Below are 20,256 nucleotides of genomic sequence, written 5' to 3' on the forward strand. Positions count from 1 at the left end.
AGATGGAGTAGGTGTGCAGTTGATGTAGTTTATATGGATTTCAAAAGTCTTTGACAAGGCTCCACATGGGATACAGGGTAATTTGATAAGGTGAATTCAAAATTGACTCAGTTATATAGCATGATGACAGAAGCCTGCTTTAGTGACTGGAAGAGTTTTAACAACACCAGGTTAAAGTCCAACAGGTTTATTTGGTAGCAAAAGCCATGGCAGGAATATGCCATAGTGGGAATGGAGGGATACAAAAGAATGGTCTAGTTTGGACCAGGGAGCGGCGCGGGCTTGGAGGGCCGAAGGGCTTGTTCCTGTGCTGTATTGTTCTTTGTTCTTACTGTGTTTACCCCAGTCCAACGCCGGCATCTCCACATCATTAGTGACTGGAACCCAGTTTTCAGTGACTTACTACAGGGATCTGTGCTGGGTCCCCTATTAGTCATCATTTATATAAACACATAGATGACAATGTGGGGGTTAGGATTAGTAAGTTTGTGGATGACACAAAGATTGGCCGGGTGGTTAACAGTGAGACTGAGTGTCTTGGGCTACAAGAAAATACAGACAAGATGGTCCAATGGGTAGATAAGTAGCAGGTGGAATTTAACCCTGAAAAGTGAGAGGTGATACACTTTGGAAGGAGTAATTTGACAAGGAAGTATTAGAAAAACATAGAAAGTAGAAAAACTACAGCACAATACAGGCCCTTCAGCCCACAAAGTTGTGCCAAACATGTCCCTACCTTCGCGATTACTAGGCTTACCTATAACCCTCTATCTTACTAAGTTTCATCTATTTATCTAAAAGTCTCTTAAAAGACCCTATCTAATCCGCCTCCACCACCATTGCTGGCAGCCCATTCCACGCACCCACCACCCTCTGAGTGAAAAACTTACCCCTGACATCTCCTCTGTACCTACTCCCCAGCACCTTAAACCTGTGTCCTCTTGTGGCAACCATTTCAGCCCTGGGAAAAAGCCTCTGACTATCCACTCGATCAATACCTCTCAACATCTTATACACCTCTATCAGGTCACTCCTCATCCTTCGTGTCTCCAAGGAGAAAAGGCCGAGCTCACTCAACCTATCCCCATAAGGCATGCTCCCCAATCCAAGCAACATCCTTGTAAATCTCCTCTGCACCCTTTCTATGGCTTCCACATCCTTCCTGTAATGAGGTGACCAGAACTGAGCACAGTACTCCAAGTGTGGTCTGACCAGGGTCTTATATAGCTGCAACATTATCTCACGACTCCTAAACTCAATTCCTCGATTGATGAAGGCCAGTACACCATACGCCTTCTTAACCACAGCCTCAACTTGCACAGCTGCTTTGAGTGTCCTATGAACTCGGACCCCAAGATCCTTCTGATCTTCCACTCTGCCAAGAGACCAACCATTAATATTATATTCCGCCATCCTATTTGACCTGCCAAAATGAACCACCTCACACTTATCTGGGTTGAACTCCATTTGCCACTTCTCCGCCCAGTCTTGCATCCTATCAATGTCTCGCTGCAACTTCTGACATCCCTCCACACTATCCACAACACCTCCAACCTTTGTGTCATCAGCAAACTTACAAACCCATCCCTCCACTTCCTCATCCAGGTCATTTATAAAAATCACAAAGAGTAAGGGTCCCAGAACAGATCCCTGGGGCACTCCACTGGTGACCGACCTCCATGCAGAATATGACCCATCTATAACCACTCTTTGCCTTTTGTGGGCAAGCCAGTTCTGGATCCACAAAGCAATGTCTCCTTGGATCCCATGCCCCCTCACTTTCTCAATAAGCCTTGCATGGGGCACCTTATCAAATGCCTTGCTGAAGTCCATAATTCAATGAACGAAATGATATCTGGAAGTTCTGTGGAACAAAAGGACCTTAGCGTGTTTGTCCATAGATCTCTGAAGATGGAAGGGCATGTTAATAGGGTGGTGGAAAAGGCATATGGGACACTTTCCTTTATCAATTGAGACATAGATTACAAAAGCAGGGAAGTCATGTTGGAGTTGTATAAGACTTTGGTGAGGCTACAGCTAGAGTGTTGTGTGCAATTCTGATTGCCACGTTATAGGAAGGATGTTATTGCATTGGAGGGGGCGCAAAGGAGATTCACCAGGATGTTGCCTGGGATGGAACATTTAAGTAATGAAGAAAGGTTGGGTAGGCTTGGGTTGTTTTCGTTGGAGCAGAGAAGACTGAGCAACGACCTGATCGAGGTGTACAAGATTATGAGGGGGCATAGACAAAGTGGATAAGGAGCAGCTGTTCCCCTTAGTTGAAGGGTCGGTCACGAGAAGACACAAGTTCAAGATAATGGGTAGGAGGTTTAAGGGGGATGTGAGGAAAAACATTTTTACCCAGAGGGTCGTGATGATCTGGAATCGCTGCCTGAGAGGATACTAGAGACAAGTTGTCTCACATCCTTTAAAAAGTACCTGGATGAGCACTTGGCACATCATAACATTTAAGGCTATGGGCCAAGTGCTGGTGAATAGGATTAGGTGGGAGGTCAGGCTGGATGGGCCGAAGGGCCTCTTCGGCACTGTATGATTCTAAATCCTACCTTGACCACCTGAGAATTTAAATTCAGTTTTATTTAAATCTAGAAATAAATAACTAGCACCAATAAAGTGACCATGAAGCTGTCAGATTGTCATAGTAACCCACCCACTGATATCCTTTAGGGAAGGATATCTGCTGTCCTTATTGGATCTGGCCTATATGTGACTTCCATTCCACATCAGTTTCGTTGACTGTTAACTGCTCTCTGAAATCGCTTAACAGGCACTCAGCTATATCAAAACTGTTACAAAAATAACAAGAATTGAAGTGGGGGGACAACTTCACCACATAAACTGCAATGATTCAAAAAAGTCACCTTCACCTTCTGAGGGCAACTAGTGATATGTAATAAGTGTTGGTTTTGCCAGCAACACCACTTGAGAATGAATGAAATATTAACAGGAAACAAGTAGGCACACTACTGGCTGCAATTTGTCAATTCAAGAAACATCCATTTACTCCAAATCTCTGCTTTTTATCCTTCATGATGTGGAGATGCCGGCGTTGGACTGGGGTGAACACAGTAAGAAGTCTCACAACACCAGGTTAAAGTCCAACAGGTTTATTTGGTAGCAAATACCATCATTTGCTACCAAATAAACCTGTTGGACTTTAACCTGGTGTTGTGAGACTTCTTACTTTTATCCTTCAGCCATTCCTTTATGTCTCATAGCTCCTCATATTCCTATGAAGGAACCCCTCATCAGTCCTACCAACCATATCCACTCCCAAATGGTTACTCATCCAGAGTATTGATAACATTGAATTACAAGTAATGCAGACAAGTAACTTCTATTTTTGATTTCAGAATGAACTGGCAGCATATGAACTTATACATAATTTTGTCGAGGTTTTGGACAAATACTTCAGTAGAGTGGTGAGTTAATAAAGAACATTAATAGTGTGATTTACACAGTTGATGTTGTTATATGATGTAATGGCACATGCCACTGGGACATGAAGGATCTTAGAAAAGGCAAAAAATCAGGCCACAGCACTAAACTGAATCAAGTATGTAACCAAGTAACCTCCCTCACAAGAATGTAAATGGACAAAATCATTTTTATTAGTGGAAATACTGTATCCTTTTGGCAACATATGTTTTATTCTGCTCCAATTTTAGAAAGGTAATCTATCAAAGAATGGAGCAGGGGGAGAAAAAATTGTTAGGACGAAAGTGGCATGGAAAGTCAATTTAAATCATTAGATAAGAAATTCAATCATCAAACTCCGAGAGCAAAGAACCAAGAGCAGGCCAATCCACAGAGGGATCTAGATAATTTGAGCTGAGAAATGGTAAATGAAATTCTGTGTTGACAAGTGCATGGTGATGAAACTTTCACTTTGAACAGGGATGAAAAAATCAGTGCCAGCACATAACACAGCAAAGGTTTTGAAGCATCAGTGATCAAATCGTTAAAATGATATTGTGACACAGTGTTACCACTTGAGACAAATAGGATCTTAGCTTGAATAGATAACAGATCTCTCATGTGATACCGAGCCTCATACTGATAATCAAATCGGCACATTTCTGAATGCTACGTATGTACTTTATAAGTTCAACTTGTCCAGAACTGTTTTGAATATATCCTGTCCGGAACATATCCTGTCCTACCCTGCTTAGTGCTTCTCCCATAACCTCCGTTCTCACTTTGGCTGCCTCTAATGCCTCAAGTTTAAAATCCTTAAGGTGGAGAATCCCACCTTAACTCTCCATCCTACTCGAGTGCTACATCCGCAGAACTTCTGTTAACTCAACATTTTTATTTATTTTTTCTATTATTAATGCAATATCACCCCATCCTCCTCCTCTAGCATCACCCCACCCCATCATCTCAAATTAGACTATGCAGAGAGAAAGAATCATAGAATCATAGAAACCCTACAGTGCAGAAAGACCACAATCCCACCCAGGCCCTACCCCCATATCCCTACATATTTACCCGCTAATCCTTCTAACCTATACACCTCAGGACACTAAGGGGCAATTTTAGCATGGCCAATCAACCTAACCCGCACATCTTTGGACTGTGGGAGGAAACCGGAGCACCCAGAGGAAACCCACGCAGACACGAGGAGAATATGCAAACTCCACACAGACAGTGACCCAAGCTGGGAATCGAACTCAGGTCCCTGGAGCTGTGAAGCAGCAGCGCTAACCACTGTGTTACTGTGCCGCCCGGTAAAACAAAAGATTTACTATTAGTGAAATAATGTAGAAAAAGTATCAATATATATTAAGAAAAATGCCACCCAGTCGTTCAAGGACCAAGATCTTTAACAAAATGGGAGCATTGTTAATTTCTCCATATGAAATAAAAGATTGCCAAATAGAATAAAATTTGTCAACTGATCCCCTCAATGTAAGGTTTAACTTTTCAAGTTTTAGGCAGTACATAATGTATTTTACATAGCAAGAAACAGAAGGGGGACATACAACCAAACAGTATCTTCTGACGAGCCAAAAGTATAGCAAAGGTTGTCATATCTGTCCACTCACTTTGTAAAATCATATCCTCAGAAGAAACTCCAAAAATAGTCAAAAGTGGGTTGAGCTCTAAATTAATTTTAAACTTAAGACAAGAGCAAAACATGTGGGTCAGATTGGCTGCAGAATAAGCACAACTGCCACATCTCTCATCAGACCCTGAGTAAATCTTGGCAAGCCTGGACTTGGAAAGATAAATTCGACGTAGGACCTTAAACCGCACTATTACTTAATCAAATCTGGCACAGAACGATGTTGACAAAGAGCCCTCTTCCACCAGTCATCTGACAATTCCACTCCCAATTCTCTCTCCTAATCAGATCTTATCCTAGGGAGGATATAGCAATTCAAGGACACCAATGATTATAAATTTGAGAAATAAGTCCTTTTTATTATAGAAAAATGTTTAGCAAAGTGTCCAGTGCAGGTATAGAAGGAATAGATGGGAATGTGGGAAATGTGTGCATATAAAATGTCTGATTTACAAATCATGGAAAAAAACAAGAGTGATGTAAATAGAATTTGACAAGTAGGCAGTCAAAGCTAGCAAAATTACTATTCTCATATAAGTCATTAAAGTGTCATAGCACCATAGCTTTCCATAGAAAAAAAATCAAATCGAGCAATAATAGGATTAGTAGATGATTACCAGAAATTGTTTATGAAACAAAAAGAGGCTTTCAAATGTCATTGAAACTGAGACCAAATTTTAAGAGTTGAAAGTACAATGGGGTCAGAGGAAGAGAAGCAAAAACCAAGGCAGGGAGAGAAGACAAATGGCAGGAATGTGCCTGTAACTGACACCGGATGACATCTGGTGCATGAAGAAAATCAGTTATTTTATAGATATTAACAGCCCAGTAATAAAACGTAAAATTAGAGAAAGCCAGCCTGCCAGTCATTTTGCTCCTCTGTAGCAACTATTTATGGACCCAAGAGACTGTTCCTTCCAAATAAAGAACAAAGAACAGTACAGCACAGGAAACAGGCCCTTCGGCCCTCCAAGCCTGTGCCGCTCCTTGGTCCAACTAGACCAATCGTTTGTATCCCTCCATTCCCAGGCTGCTCATGTGACTATCCAGGTAAGTCTTAAACGATGTCAGCGTGCCTGCCCCCACCACCCTACTTGGCAGCGCATTCCAGGCCCCCACCACCCTCTGTGTAAAAAACGTCCCTCTGATATCTGAGTTATACTTCGCCCCTCTCACCTTGAGCCCGTGACCCCTCGTGATCGTCACCTCCGACCTGGGAAAAAGCTTCCCACTGTTCACCCTATCTATACCCTTCATAATCTTGTACACCTCTATTAGATCTCCCCTCATTCTCCGTCTTTCCAGGGAGAACAACCCCAGTTTACCCAATCTCTCCTCATAGCTAAGACCCTCCATACCAGACAACATCCTGGTAAACCTTCTCTGCACTCTCTCCAATGCCTCCACGTCCTTCTGGTAGTGCGGCGACCAGAACTGGACGCAGTACTCCAAATGTGGCCTAACCAGCGTTCTATACAGCTGCATCATCAGACTAAAGGAAGTAATTAACTGATCAAGTGAAAAAAGGATTTAGTAATAAAAATGGAAGACACTGAAACAAATATAAAAATTTGAGTAGAATATTCACTTTCACTGATTGTACTCTGCCAGCTAGAGAAAGAGGTCAACTAGACCGTTTTCAATGATGAGTGTCTTTTTTCATTTGATTTATCTAGTTCAGCTAAGATTTATGGGGTTCACTTGTTTGCTGTAAACCCCTGAATCACATAAAGTTCTAGAGATTTAACCATATGGCAAGAAATAACACTTTCAATGATGAATTCAGAAACTTAATTAACCATTAAAAAGGTAACAAGTCAGAAAGATAAGAAGCAAAGCATCAATTAACAGCAATTAGCAGTAAGAAAGAGGAGAAAGCTCAGCTTCAACAATTGAACAGACTTCTCACGACCCTTCTCAGACCAAGTCATGAAGTGACAACATCGAAAACAACTCTCAGCACATAGAATTATAGAATCACTACAGTGCAGAAAGAGGCCATTCGGCCCATTGAGCCTGCACCGACAACAATCCCACCCAGGCCCTATCCCCATAACCCCACATATTTACCTTGCTACTATCCCTGACACTAAGGGGCAATTCAACAAGGCCAATCAACCTAACCCGCACATCTTTGGAGTGTGGGTGGAAGCCAAAGCATCTGGAGGAAATACACACAGACATGGTGAGAATGTGCAAACACAGTCACCTGTGAACTGACACCTCTCTTCTCTGTCTCTGCCCCCCTCCCCCGTAAAGACCTCCCCCCCCCCCCCTAGACCTCTCTTCCCCTCTCTACTCACATCTTTCTCTTTACATGTCTTTTCACATCTTTCTCTGTCTGTCAACCACTTCTCCTTGCCCTAAATGGCTTCTTGAGATCCATTTTTATACCTTACAAATTGAACGCCCAACTTAGCCAATAGCCAGTTGATCTATAACTTGTCAATAATGAAATAAGAAGTAGCCCATTGTGTTATGTATGCCTTTGTGGACTAAGGGGCATAAAAAACCACAAGATAGACTTGAATATTTCAATGCTGGGAGCTGTTAATTGAAGGTGGGCAATCATTCACAGTCAGGTCTAAGACTGTCCAACAGGGTCCCATACTGAGTGGAGCTAGTACCCCAGGGGTCACCTGATCCGTATTCTTAAAGGGGCAGTCCACACCCCAAGCCCCAAAATACCTGCACCCCTCTGATGCGCGATATAACTCACGAGGCTAGAGATGCTCGAGGAAAGAAAGGCTTTTATTGACTACTACAATAGAGCTACCATATATAATACACGATCCCAGACTAAAGGGTCCCAGACAGAGCAGTGACCTTTATACCTCTCCCAGGAGGCGGAGCCCGACTGGGATGTACCATAATAACTATAATACAGGTAGAACAGCCCAACCCTAACCCCAACAGTAACATATATACAGACTCATAGTACTGGCCAGACCCTGGCTCAGTACTACCTGGTGGGAACCAACGATGGTTCACCACATTCACCCCTCCTTTGAAGACAAAGGCCGGCGGGGTACAAAAAAAAAACACAGAACAATTGGTCATCAGTCTCTAAGTTCAGACGGTCTGGGGGACCGCACCGTCATTGTGACCTCCTCAACACCGGCGATGACACTGGTGTAGGCACTCACGGTGGCGTTCTCCCCAAGGCAGTGTCCAACGGTTCCTCCAATGTCTCACGGGCCGGTAGACCCCGAGGTGGTGACAATCCGCTGAACTCGGACACGCCTTGAAGTGGCGACCATCTCCTGGACTCAGGCAAGCTGTACACGGGAGTAAAAGGGTTAAGTGATGGTCCCGATGCTGCCCGCGCCGTGTCAGGAGGGGAAACAATAGTTGGGGGTCTCTAACAGGAGGTATGGGAGCGACAGGGGTTTCCAAGCCCCCTGCTGGCGCCAGGTCTCGAATCGAGACCGTGTCCTCTCGCCCGTCAGGGTATGCCACATAGGCATACTGAGGGTTGGCGTGGAGGAGATGGACCTGTTCAACCAAAGGGTCGGACTTGCGGGTCCTAACATGTCGCCGCAGGAGGACAGGTCCTGAGTACGTCAACCAAGACGGTAATGAGGACCCAGAGGCAGACTTCCGAGGGAATGAAAACAGTCTCTCATGGGGAGTAGCGTTGGTTGCCGTACACAGGAGTGAGCGTATGGAGTGGAGCACATCAGGGAGCACCTCTTGCCAACGGGAGACTGGAAGGCCTTTTGACTTCAACGCCAGTAAGACAGCCTTCCAGACTGTAGCATTCTCACGTTCCACCTGTCCGTCACCCCTAGGGTTGTAGCTCGTGGTTCTACTAGAGGCAATCCCGTATGAGAGCAGGTAGTGCCTCAAGTCATCGCTCATGAACGACGAGCCCCTATCGCTGTGGATGTAACAGGGGTAACCGAACAGGGTGAAAAGATCACGAAATGCCTTGATAACCGTGGCAGCGGTCATATCAGAACAGGGAATGACAAAAGGGAATCGTGAGTACTCATCAACCACATTGAGGAAGTACACATTCCGATCTGTCGAGGGAAGGGGGCCCTTAAAATCCACACTCAGTCTTTCGAAGGGATGAGTGGCCTTAACGAGTTGTGCCCTGTCAGGTCGGTAAAAGTGCGGTTTGCATTCCGCGCATACCCGGCAGCTTCTGGTTATGGACCTGACATCCTCCACCGAGTAGGGTAGATTCCGGGCTTTTATGAAGTGGTAGAGCCGAGTGACCCCTGGATGGCAGAGGTCATTGTGGAGAGCCTGCAATCGATTCTCCTGCATACTGGCGCATGTTCCACGCGACAGGGCATCCAAGGGCTCGTTGAGTTTCCCTGGACGATACATGATGTCGTAATTATAGGTGGAGAGTTCGATTCTCCACCTCAAGATTTTATCGTTCTTGATCTTGCCCCGTAACGTGTTATTGAACATGAACGCCACGGACCGCTGGTCCGTGAGCAGGGAGAACCGTTTTCCCGCCAAGTAATGGCGCCAATGCCGGACGGCCTCCACAATGGCCTGGGCCTCCTTTTCCACCGCCGAATGTCAAATTCCGGGGCCTTGGAGGGTGCGAGAGAAGAAGGCGACGGGCCTGCCCGCCTGGCTAAGTGTGGCGGCCAGGGCGAAATCAGATGCATCGCTCTCCACCTGGAAGGGGATGGACTCATCGATAGCGTGCATCGTGGCTTTCGCGATGTCGGCTTTTAGTTTTTCAAAGGCCAAACGAGCCTCTGGTGCTAGGGGAAAAGAGGTAGACTTGATGAGCGGACGGGCTTTGTCCGCATAATTGGGAACCCACTGTGCGTAGTAAGAGAAGAAGCCTAAGCATCTTCTCAGTGCCTTTACGCTAGTGGGCAGGGGAAATTCGAGGAGGGGACGCATACGGTCTGGATCAGGGCCAATGACCCCGTTTTCCACCACGTATCCGAGGATAGCTAGGTGGCGCGTGCGAAATACACACTTCTCCCTGTTGTAGGTCAGATTCAGGCGAGATGTAGTGCGTAGGAATCTAAGAAGGTTGGTATCGTGGTCCTGCTGGTCATGGCCGCAGATGGTGACGTTATCCAGGTACGGGAAGGTAGCCCGCAGTCCGTTATGGTCCACCATTCGGTCCATAGCACGCTGGAAAACCGAGACCCCATTCGTGACACCAAAAGGAACCCTTAGAAAATGGTACAAGCGACCATCCGCCTCAAAAGCCGTGTATTGTCGGTCCTCTGGGCGAATGGGGAGCTGGTGGTAGGCAGACTTTAGGTCGATGGTGGAGAACACCCGGTACTGCGCGATCTGGTTGACCATGTCAGATATGCGCGGGAGGGGATACGCATCCAGCTGCGTGTATCTGTTAATGGTCTGACTATAGTCTATGACCATCCGGGGTTTGTTCCCACTCTTGACCACCACGACCTGCGCTCTCCAAGGACTAGCGCTAGGTTGTATGATCCCTTCCTTGAGGAGCCGCTGAACCTCAGATCGAATGAAGATCCGATCCTCAGCGCTGTAACGCCTACTCTTAGTCGCGATGGGCTTGCAGCCTGGCACGAGATTCTGGAATAAGGAGGGTGTGGTAATCTTAAGCGTCGAGAGGCTACAGGTGGAGCGCGTTGGGCAATTTAGAGGCTGCGAATCTCCCACTGAAAGCGGAGGGAGTGGCCCACCGTACTGTAGGGTTACACTCTTCAAGTGGACCATGAAATTTAGTCCGAGGAGTATTGGCGCGCAAAGGTGCGGTAACACCAGGAGCTTGAAGCTCTCGTAAACCGTGCCCTGCACCGTTAGATTTACCACGCAACTCCCTAGCACGGTGACAGACCGGGACCTTGACGCCATCGAAATTGTCTGCTTGACAGGCTGGATCTGGAGGCCACACCGCTTCACGGCGTCTGGGTGAATAAAGCTCTCCATGCTCCCGCTGTCAAACAGACAATAAATCGTGCGTTTGTTTACCTGTATGTCCATCATGGACTTGTCGAGTCTGCGAGGCTTTGCCTGGTCCAGGATGATCGACGCCACCGTTGGTTCGTGGGCGCCACTGCAGGCAGCTGAGATGGATGATGACGACCCCTGCTGGTCATTCGCGGTCGGTGCCGACCAAAATGTCTGCTCCCATAGGTCGCACATGGGCGATGGCACCAAAATCAGCGACCCCTGGTGGTCGCGGGTCTCTTGCGACTCCGTCGTCTGGAATGGCGACGTCCTGGCCTCGCACGTGGAAGAAACCCTTGACGATGCCGACGACGAGGAAACCGGCTCCGGGGAGTCACACGCCGCACTGCTGTTCCTGGATGGAAGTTTGGATCGACATACCTTCGAATAATGCCCCTTCTTGCCGCAGGCGGAGCACAACACCACTTTAGTGGGACATCGCTGCCGAGTGTGCTTCACTCCCCCACAGAAGTAACACCGCGGGCCGCCTGGAGCTGCTGCCGTCGTCAGGCCCGAGGGTGGGCACGCCATCACGCAGCTTTTCGGTCCCGCTGGATGATGTGGGGTCTGTGACTGCCCCTGCCACGCTGTCTCCACGTGGTCGTCGGGATACATCGCCAGGCTTTTGGAGGCCGTTTCTAGCGTATCCGCTAGCTCTATAGACTTAGTGAGATCGAGATTACCTTGCTCCAACAGCCGAAGTCGGATATAAGACAATCCGATTCCCGCCACAAACGCATCTCGAGCGAGGTCGTTCATGTTCTGGTCTGCCGACACTGCTTTGCAGTTACAGCCCCTGGCTAGCTGTAGAAGCTCGCACGCGTACTGTTCCGTCGTTTCGCCGGGCTGCCGTCGACAAGTGGCTAAGAGATCTCGAGCATGCATCTCGTTTGGCGGTTTAATGTAGCGCTTCTTAAGAAGCTCGAGGGCCCCTTTGTAGTCGGTGGCCGCACGGATCGCTAAATATACAGCGTCGCTTACCCTCGCGTGGAGGACCCGGAGTCTGTCGTCGTCTGTGGTGACCGCTGCGGAGGCTTCGAGGTAATCCTGAAAACATTTCAACCAGTGGTCGAAGGTGTTCGAGGCGCCCGCCGCACGTGGGTCCAACGTAAGCCATTCGGGTTTAAGCATGTGCTCCATGCTCTCTGTGTCGTTTTCTTTTTTTTTTCAACGAAGGGAGTTCAATTAGTAGTCAATAAAATTGATGCGCGATATAACTCACGAGGCTAGAGATGCTCGAGGAAATAAAGGCTTTTATTGACTACTACAATAGAGCTACCATATATAATACACGATCCCAGACTGAGGGGTCCCAGACAGAGCAGTGACCTTTATACCTCTCCCAGGAGGCGGAGCCCGACTGGGATGTACCATAATAACTATATTACAGGTAGAACAGCCCAACCCTAACCCTAACAGTAACATGTAGAACAGCCCAACCCTAACCCCAACAGTAACATATATACAGACTCATAGTACTGGCCAGACCCTGGCTCAGTACTACCTGGTGGGAACCAACGATGGTTCACCACACCCTCCAACTTAAATCCAAAACTTCACAACTGAAAGCATTTATATACAAATAAGGAAGAACATATTTACAGATAATTACTATTATTTATACAAAGCGATGCAAACTGCCGCAGTCCCCAACATAAATACCCTTCTGACAGTTCACATGGACATAATGGCCGGGATTCTCCCCCCAAAAAAATCTATGTGCCCAATGTGCGGGAAAACCAGAGTATTTCCTGCCCGTTTTTTAGGCGTACTTGCCAGAGCGAATCTCCGACACTCAGAGGGGGGCAGCCCCATCAATGAGGCTGGCAGCATAACACTGAACGGGCCACTGTGCATGCACCGATCTGTCAGTGTGGAGATTGGTACATGTGCAGTGCCCCCCCATTGCCGGCCACCCAATCACTGGCCTTCCCAATCGCTGGCCAGTCCTGCAAACCCCCCTGATCGCACCCGCCCCCGCCCCCCCCCCCCCCCCACACCATGCCTCCTCCGGCCAGCTACGATCACCACCTCCCGCCCCCCCCGACACCCCCGCGCCTCCTCCGGCCAGCTACGATCACCTCCCCCGCCCCCCCCCCCCCCCCCCCCCGACACCCCTGGGCCTCCTCCGGCCAGCTACGATCACCTCCTCCCTTCCTCTTCCAGCGATCCTGACTGCAGAGTGGCAGCCGGCGCCAAGAGTTGATTTCAATATGATAATAAGCTCCGCACCAATCTCCAGCATGGAGCTAATTTCACTCAAAAGTGCCTGGGAGACTCGCAACCGGCGTTATGCAGCGCAGCGAGCTGGGAGAATCCTGGCCAATGAGTCTATCGGGGGATGGTGGTTTCGTAGAGGTTGTTTCCTTGTTACTGGAACCTCTTCCAGAGTAGTCTCCCAGGATTCTGGAAGATACTGTTGTTCAGCGTGGGGGTCCCTTTCTGATGGACCGCAGGTCTCCTCCCTTGGGTTGATTAACTCTGACTCTGAAACGTTAGATTTGGGCAACCCCACTGGGACCAACATTCCATCGTTTGTGGGGCTTCCACTTCTGATGCGGTGTGGCAACCAGCTGGTCCGCACGTCTTCTCCAGACTAGTTCACCCATGGTCTGTACTGTGTAGGACAAAGGTCACATTTGTGCAACAATGGTAGCCAGTACCCACTTTTCTCCAGAAGTATAATTCCTCACCAGAACGCACTCCACTTTCTGAAAAGTCCTCGACTTCACACTTTGTGCTCTTCTGGCCACTTGTTCCTCTTGGTTCCGTTCAACCATGTGTTGGGTCTCATCCAGCTGCAGCAGATCAAACATGGTTCTTACTTTCCAGTTGAACATCAACGAAACCGGCGAGTACTCAGTTGTCACTTGTGGTGTGTTGCGGTACATAGTTTGAAATTTATCTATCCACTGCCCTAGCAACCCCTCTCTTACAACACAGAGGCTGTTCCGGGTCTGAACAAATCGTTCCGTCAGACCACTCATCAATGGGTGATACGGTGCCGACCTCACATGTCTGATTCTGTGGTGCTCCATGTACTCCATGAAATCATGTGCCAAAAACTGGGAACCATTGTCACTGACCACTTCTTCCAGATTACCAATCCGGGCAAATGTTTGTTGAGTTTGTCTAGCATTGACTCCGCCAACGTGGACTTCATAGCCACGACCTCCGGCCACTTGGAGTGGGCATCCACTGCCACTAAGAGCATCCATCCTGATCAGCCTAACTTTGGATCCATTATACAATTATGATCACCTCCAAATATCAAATAGTTGGAATTTAATCTAAGGAAAGCAGGGCTGCACGGTGGCACAGTGGTTAGCACTGCTGCCTCACAGCTCCAGGGACCTGGGTTCGATTCCTTGCTTGGGTCACTCTGTGGAGTTTGCACATTCTCCCCCTATCTGCATGGGTTTCTTCCGGATGCTCCAGTTTCTTCCCACAGTCCAAAGATGTGCGGGTTAGGTTGATTGGTCATGCTAAATTGTCCCTTAGTATCCTGGGATGCATAGGTTAGAGGGATTAGCGGGGTAAATATGTGGGGTTATGGGGATCGAGCCTGGGTGAGATTGTTGTCGATGCAGACTTGATGGGCTGAATGGCCTCCTCCTGCACTGTAGGGATTCTATGAAAGAGGACAAACAGTGTCTTAGCTAAATCCACATCATCCCACTTAGATTCATAAACATTGACCGGAAGTACTGGTGTTTGGATTGGGAACTTGTGACTATAACGTAACGATTCTTGGGATCCCCATATCCCATTTACATAGCCACATAGAAATTTACATTCTCCCTTTCACTGGGGATCGTAGGAAGGTGTGTCCTCATTTTGTGCTTTGTTGCTGGAACTGTGGACTCACTTTGCTGCTTCAGTCTCACCCAGCCTGAGTCAGGAAGGTGAGGCGAGATGGGCGTTTTACAATTTAAGCGCAGGTAAGTCGATACGTTGTGGCAATCCAGAGCACAGATTGACACTCTGATGAAGTTACGAGCCACTATTTCCTTTACTGCTGTTGCTTTTTTTCCCTCCCCAAACAATTATACAATGCAATTTCAACATGACAAGAACAGAAATAGCCATCATAAACATGAAACAAAGAACAAAGAACAGTACAGCACAGGAATAGGCCCTTCGGCCTTCCAAGCCTGCACCGATCACATTGTCCTATCTATTTGTTTACTAAAGAAGTTGAATCTCTTGTGAAGAGGAAGAAGGAGACTTATGTAAAGATGAGACATGAAGGCTCAGTTAGGGCGCTTGAGAGTTACAAGTTAGCCAGGAAGGACCTGAAGAGAGAGCTAAGAAGAGCCAGGAGGGGACATGAGAAGTCTTTGGCAGGTAGGATCAAGGAAAACCCTAAAGCTTCCTATAGGTATGTTAGGAATAAAAGAATGACTAGGGTAAGATTAGGGCCAGTCAAGGACAGTAGTGGGAAGTTGTGTGTGGAGTCCGAAGAGATAGGAGGCGCTAAATTAATATTTTTCGTCAGTATTCACACAGGAAAAAGACAATGTTGTCGAAGAGAATACTGAGATACAGGCTATTACACTAGACGGGATTGAGGTTCATAAGGAGGAGGTGTTAGCAATTCTGGAAAGTGTGAAAATAGATAAGTCCCCTGGGCCGGATGGGATTTATCCTAGGATTCTCTGGGAAGTTAGGGAGGAGATTGCAGAGCCTTTGGCTTTGATCCTTATGTCGTCATTGTCTACAGGAATAGTGCCAGAAGACTGGAGGATAGCAAATGTTGTTCCCTTGTTCAAGAAGGGGAGTAGAGACAACCCTGGTAATTATAGGCCAGTGAGCCTTACTTCTGTTGTGGGCAAAGTTTTGGAAAGGATTATAAGAGATAGGATTTATAATCATCTAGGAAGGAACAATTTGATTAGGGATAGTCAATAGGTTTTGTGAAAGGTAGGTCGTGCTTCACAAACCTTATTGAGAAGCTGACCAAAGAGGTGGATGAGGGTAAAGCAGTTGATGCGGTGTATATGGATTTCAGTAAAGCGTTTGATAAGGTTCCCCATGGTAGGCTATTGCAGAAAATACGGAGGCATGGGATTGAGGGTGATTTTGCGGTTTGGATCAGAAATTGGCTAGCTGTAAGAAGACAGAGGGTGGTGTTTGATGGGAACTGTTCATCCTGGAGTTCAGTTACTAGTGGTGTACCGCAAGGATCTGTTTTGGGGCCACTGCTGTTTGTCATTTTTATAAATGACCTGGATGAGGGCGTAGAAGGCTGGGTTAGTAAATGTGCGGATGACACTAAAGTCAGTGGAGTTGTGGACAGTGCGGAAGGATGTTGCAGGTTACAGAGGGACATAGATAAGCTGCAGAGCTGGGCTGAGAGGTGGCAAATGGAGTTTAATGCGGAAAAGTGTGAGGAAAGGTGAGAGTGTGAGAAGCCCACAGATCCTTGAAGGTGACGTCACAGGTGGAGAAGGTAGTGAATAAGGCATATGGCATGCTTGCCTTTATAGGACGGGGCATAGAGTATAAAAGTTGGGGTCTGATGTTGCAGTTGTATAGAACGTTGGTTCGGCCGCATTTGGAATACTGCACCCAGTTCTGGTCGCCACACTACCAGAAGGACGTGGAGGCTTTAGAGAGAGTACAGAGGAGATTTACCAGGATGTTGCCTGGTATGGAAGGACTTAGTTATGAGGAGAGATTGGGTAAACTAAGACGGAGGATGAGGGGTGACCTAATAGAGGTGTATAAAATTATGAAAGGCATAGATAGGGTGAACGGTGGGAAGCTTTTTCCGAGGTCGGTGGTGACGTTCATGAGGGGTCATAGGTTCAAGGTGAGGCGGGGGAGGTTTAACACGGATATCAGAAGGATGTATTTTACGCAGAGGGTGGTGGGGGCCTGGAATGCGCTGCTGGGCAAGGTGGTGGAGGCGGACACACTGGGAACGTTTAAGACTTATCTAGATAGCCACATGAACAGAGTGGGAATGGAGGGATACAAAAGAATGGTCTAGTTTGGACCAGGGAGCGGCGTGGGCTTGGAGGACCGAAGGGCCTGTTCCTGTGCTGTATGTTCTTTGTTCTTTGTGATTCACTTTGGAAGGAGTAACAAGAATACAGAGTACTGGGCTAATGGTAAGATACTTGGTAGTGTGGATGAGCAGAGAGATCTCGGTGTCCATGTGCATAGATCCCTGAAAGTTGGCACCCAGGTTGATAGGGTTGTTAAGAAGGCGTACAGTCTGTTAGCTTTTATTGGTAGAGGGATTGAGTTTCGGAGCCATGAGGTCATGTTGCAGCTGTACAAAACTCTGGTGTGGCCGCACTTGGAGTATTGCGTACAGTTCTGGTCGCCGCATTATAGGAAGGATGTGGAAGCATTGGAAAGGGTGCAGACGAGATTTACCAGGATGTTGCCTGATATAGTGGGAGGGTCTTATGAGGAAAGGCTGGGTGACTTGAAGCTGTTTTCATTAGAGAGAAGAAGGTTAAGAGGTGACTTAATAGAGGCAAACAAGATGATCAGAGGATTAGATAGGGTGGACAGTGGGAGCCTTTTTCCTCGGATGGTGATGGCTAGCATGAGGGGACATAGCTTTAAATTGAGGGGTGATAGATATAGGACAGATGTCAGAGGTAGGTTCTTTACTCCTAGAGTAGTAAGGGCGTGGAATGCCCTGCCTGCAACAGTAGTGGGCTCGTCAACATTAAGGGCATTTAAAGGGTCATTGGATAAACATATGGATGATATTGGAATAGTGTAGGTTAGATGGGCTTTAGGTCAGCGCAACATTGAGGGCCGAAGGGCCTGTACTGCGCTGTAATGTTCTATGTTCTAGACCAACCGCCTGTATCCCTTTATTCCCCATCTGTTCATATGTCTATCCAGATAAGGCTTAAATGTTGCGTACGTGTCTGCCTCAAACAACACACTTGGCAGTGCATTCCAGGCCCCCACCACCCTCTGTACAAAAAGAACTTCCCCTGCACATCTCCACTGAACCTTTCCCCCATTGTAATTGTCATTTCTGCCCTGGGAAAAAGCTTCCAACTGTTCACCCTATCTTTTCTCCTCATAATTTTATAAACTTCTATCAGGTCACCCCTCAATCTCTGTCTTTCCAGGGAAAATAATCCCAGTTTATTCAACCTCTCTAAACTAATACCCTCCATAAACATTCTGGTAAACCTTTTCTGTACTCTTGCCAAAGCCTCAACATCTTTTTGGTAGTGTGGTGACCAGAATTGGACACAGTGGGGTGATTTTACCTTTTTTTTTTCTAAGTCCTGGGTGGACTTAAAACTGGGAGAGTTTCAGATCCGTCTTTTGGGTGTGTTTTCAGGCCACCCCCATTCGCACTCTGCCTGCAAAATTCTGAGTGAGCCTGTTGCTCACTGCAGAAGCTCGTGGGCTTACTGCACCCGAAAGCCTGCAGAGGGAGGTAATGCGCATGTGCAAGCCTCTGATGCCGCACATGCGCATTAGCATTAGCAGGGGTCTGACAGAAAAGAGAAAGCTGTTAGGCCCCTGCTAATGTAGGCAGCCTGAAGCAGCTCCCCCCTCCCCCCCACCTGCAACCGTGGGGACCTGTGGCCTGAGATACAGCCCAGGCTGACCCCACCCCCACCTGCCGCCCAAACCGATCGCAGACCCCCTTCCCCCCACTGATCGTGGACCTGCCACCCTCCCCCCACCGATTGTGGATCTGCCACCCTCCCCCCACCGATTGCTGACCGCTGGGTGGGAGGATGAGCTGTGAGGAGGATGCAGAGATGCTTCAGTGTGATTTGGACAAGTCGAGTAAGTAGGCTAATGAATGGCAGATGCAGTATAATTTGGATAAATATGAGGTTATCCACTTAGTTAGCAAAATTGGGAAGAAAGATTACTATCTGAATGGCCATAAATTAGGAGAGAGGTAAATGTGCAGTGAGACCTGGGTGCCCTTTTAACCTGGTGTTGTTAAACTTCTTACTGTCCATATACCAGTCAGTGAAAGTAAGCATGCAGGTGCAGCAGACAGTAAGAACATAAGAACATAAGAAATAGGAGCAGGAGTAGGCCATCTAGCCCCTCGAGCCTGCCCCGCCATTCAATAAGATCATGGCTGATCTGACGTGGATCAGTACCACTTACCCGCCTGATCCCCATAACCCTTAATTCCCTTACCGATCAGGAATCCATCCATCCGCGCTTTAAACATATTCAGCGAGGTAGCCTCCACCACCTCAGTGGGCAGAGAATTCCAGAGATTCACCACCCTCTGGGAGAAGAAGTTCCTCCTCAACTCTGTCTTAAACCGACCCCCCTTTATTTTGAGGCTGTGTCCTCTCGTTTTAACTTCCTTACTAAGTGGAAAGAATCTCTCCGCCTCCACCCTATCCAGCCCCCGCATTATCTTATAAGTCTCCATAAGATCCCCCCTCATCCTTCTAAACTCCAACGAGTACAAACCCAATCTCCTCAGCCTCTCCTCATAATCCAAACCCCTCATCTCCGGTATCAACCTGGTGAACCTTCTCTGCACTCCCTCCAATGCCAATATATCCTTCCTCATATAAGGGGACCAATACTGCACACAGTATTCCAGCTGCGGCCTCACCAATGCCCTGTACAGGTGCATCAAGACATCCCTGCTTTTATATTCTATCCCCCTCGCAATATAGGCCAACATCCCATTTGCCTTCTTGATCACCTGTTGTACCTGCAGACTGGGCTTTTGCGTCTCATGCACAAGGACCCCCAGGTCCCTTTGCACGGTAGCATGTTTTAATTTGTTTCCATTGAGATAGTAATCCCATTTGTTATTATTTCCTCCAAAGTGTATAACCTCGCATTTCTCAACGTTATACTCCATTTGCCATATCCTCGCCCACTCACTCAGCCTGTCCAAATCTCTCTGCAGATCTTCTCCGTCCTCCACACGATTCACTTTTCCACTTATCTTTGTGTCGTCTGCAAACTTCGTTACCCTACACTCCGTCCCCTCCTCCAGATCATCTATATAAATGGTAAACAGTTGCGGCCCGAGTACCGATCCCTGCGGCACGCCACTAGTTACCTTCCTCCAACCGGAAAAACACCCATTTATTCCGACTCTTTGCTTCCTGTCGGATAGCCAGTCCCCAATCCACTTTAACACACTACCCCCAACTCCGTGTGCCCTAATCTTCTTCAGCAGCCTTTTATGGGGCACCTTATCAAACGCCTTTTGGAAATCCAAAAACACCGCATCCACCAGTTCTCCTCCATCAACCGCCCTAGTC

General features: G+C 47.5%; 1 protein-coding gene across 3 annotated transcripts in view; it reads left to right on the forward strand.

The window, feature by feature from the left end:
• The window catches only part of ap4s1 (adaptor related protein complex 4 subunit sigma 1), a 101,538-nt gene that overhangs the window by 53,426 nt on the left and 27,856 nt on the right, over positions 1 to 20,256 (forward strand). For all 3 annotated transcript variants that reach the window (XM_078233727.1, XM_078233725.1, XM_078233726.1), the window contains exon 4: positions 3,375 to 3,443. In XM_078233727.1, the coding sequence (XP_078089853.1) occupies positions 3,375 to 3,443 (69 nt within the window). The remainder of the gene's footprint in view (positions 1 to 3,374; positions 3,444 to 20,256) is intronic.

The sequence above is a fragment of the Mustelus asterias genome, chromosome 18 (genome assembly GCF_964213995.1).
Source record: "Mustelus asterias chromosome 18, sMusAst1.hap1.1, whole genome shotgun sequence".
Lineage (NCBI taxonomy): Eukaryota > Metazoa > Chordata > Chondrichthyes > Carcharhiniformes > Triakidae > Mustelus > Mustelus asterias.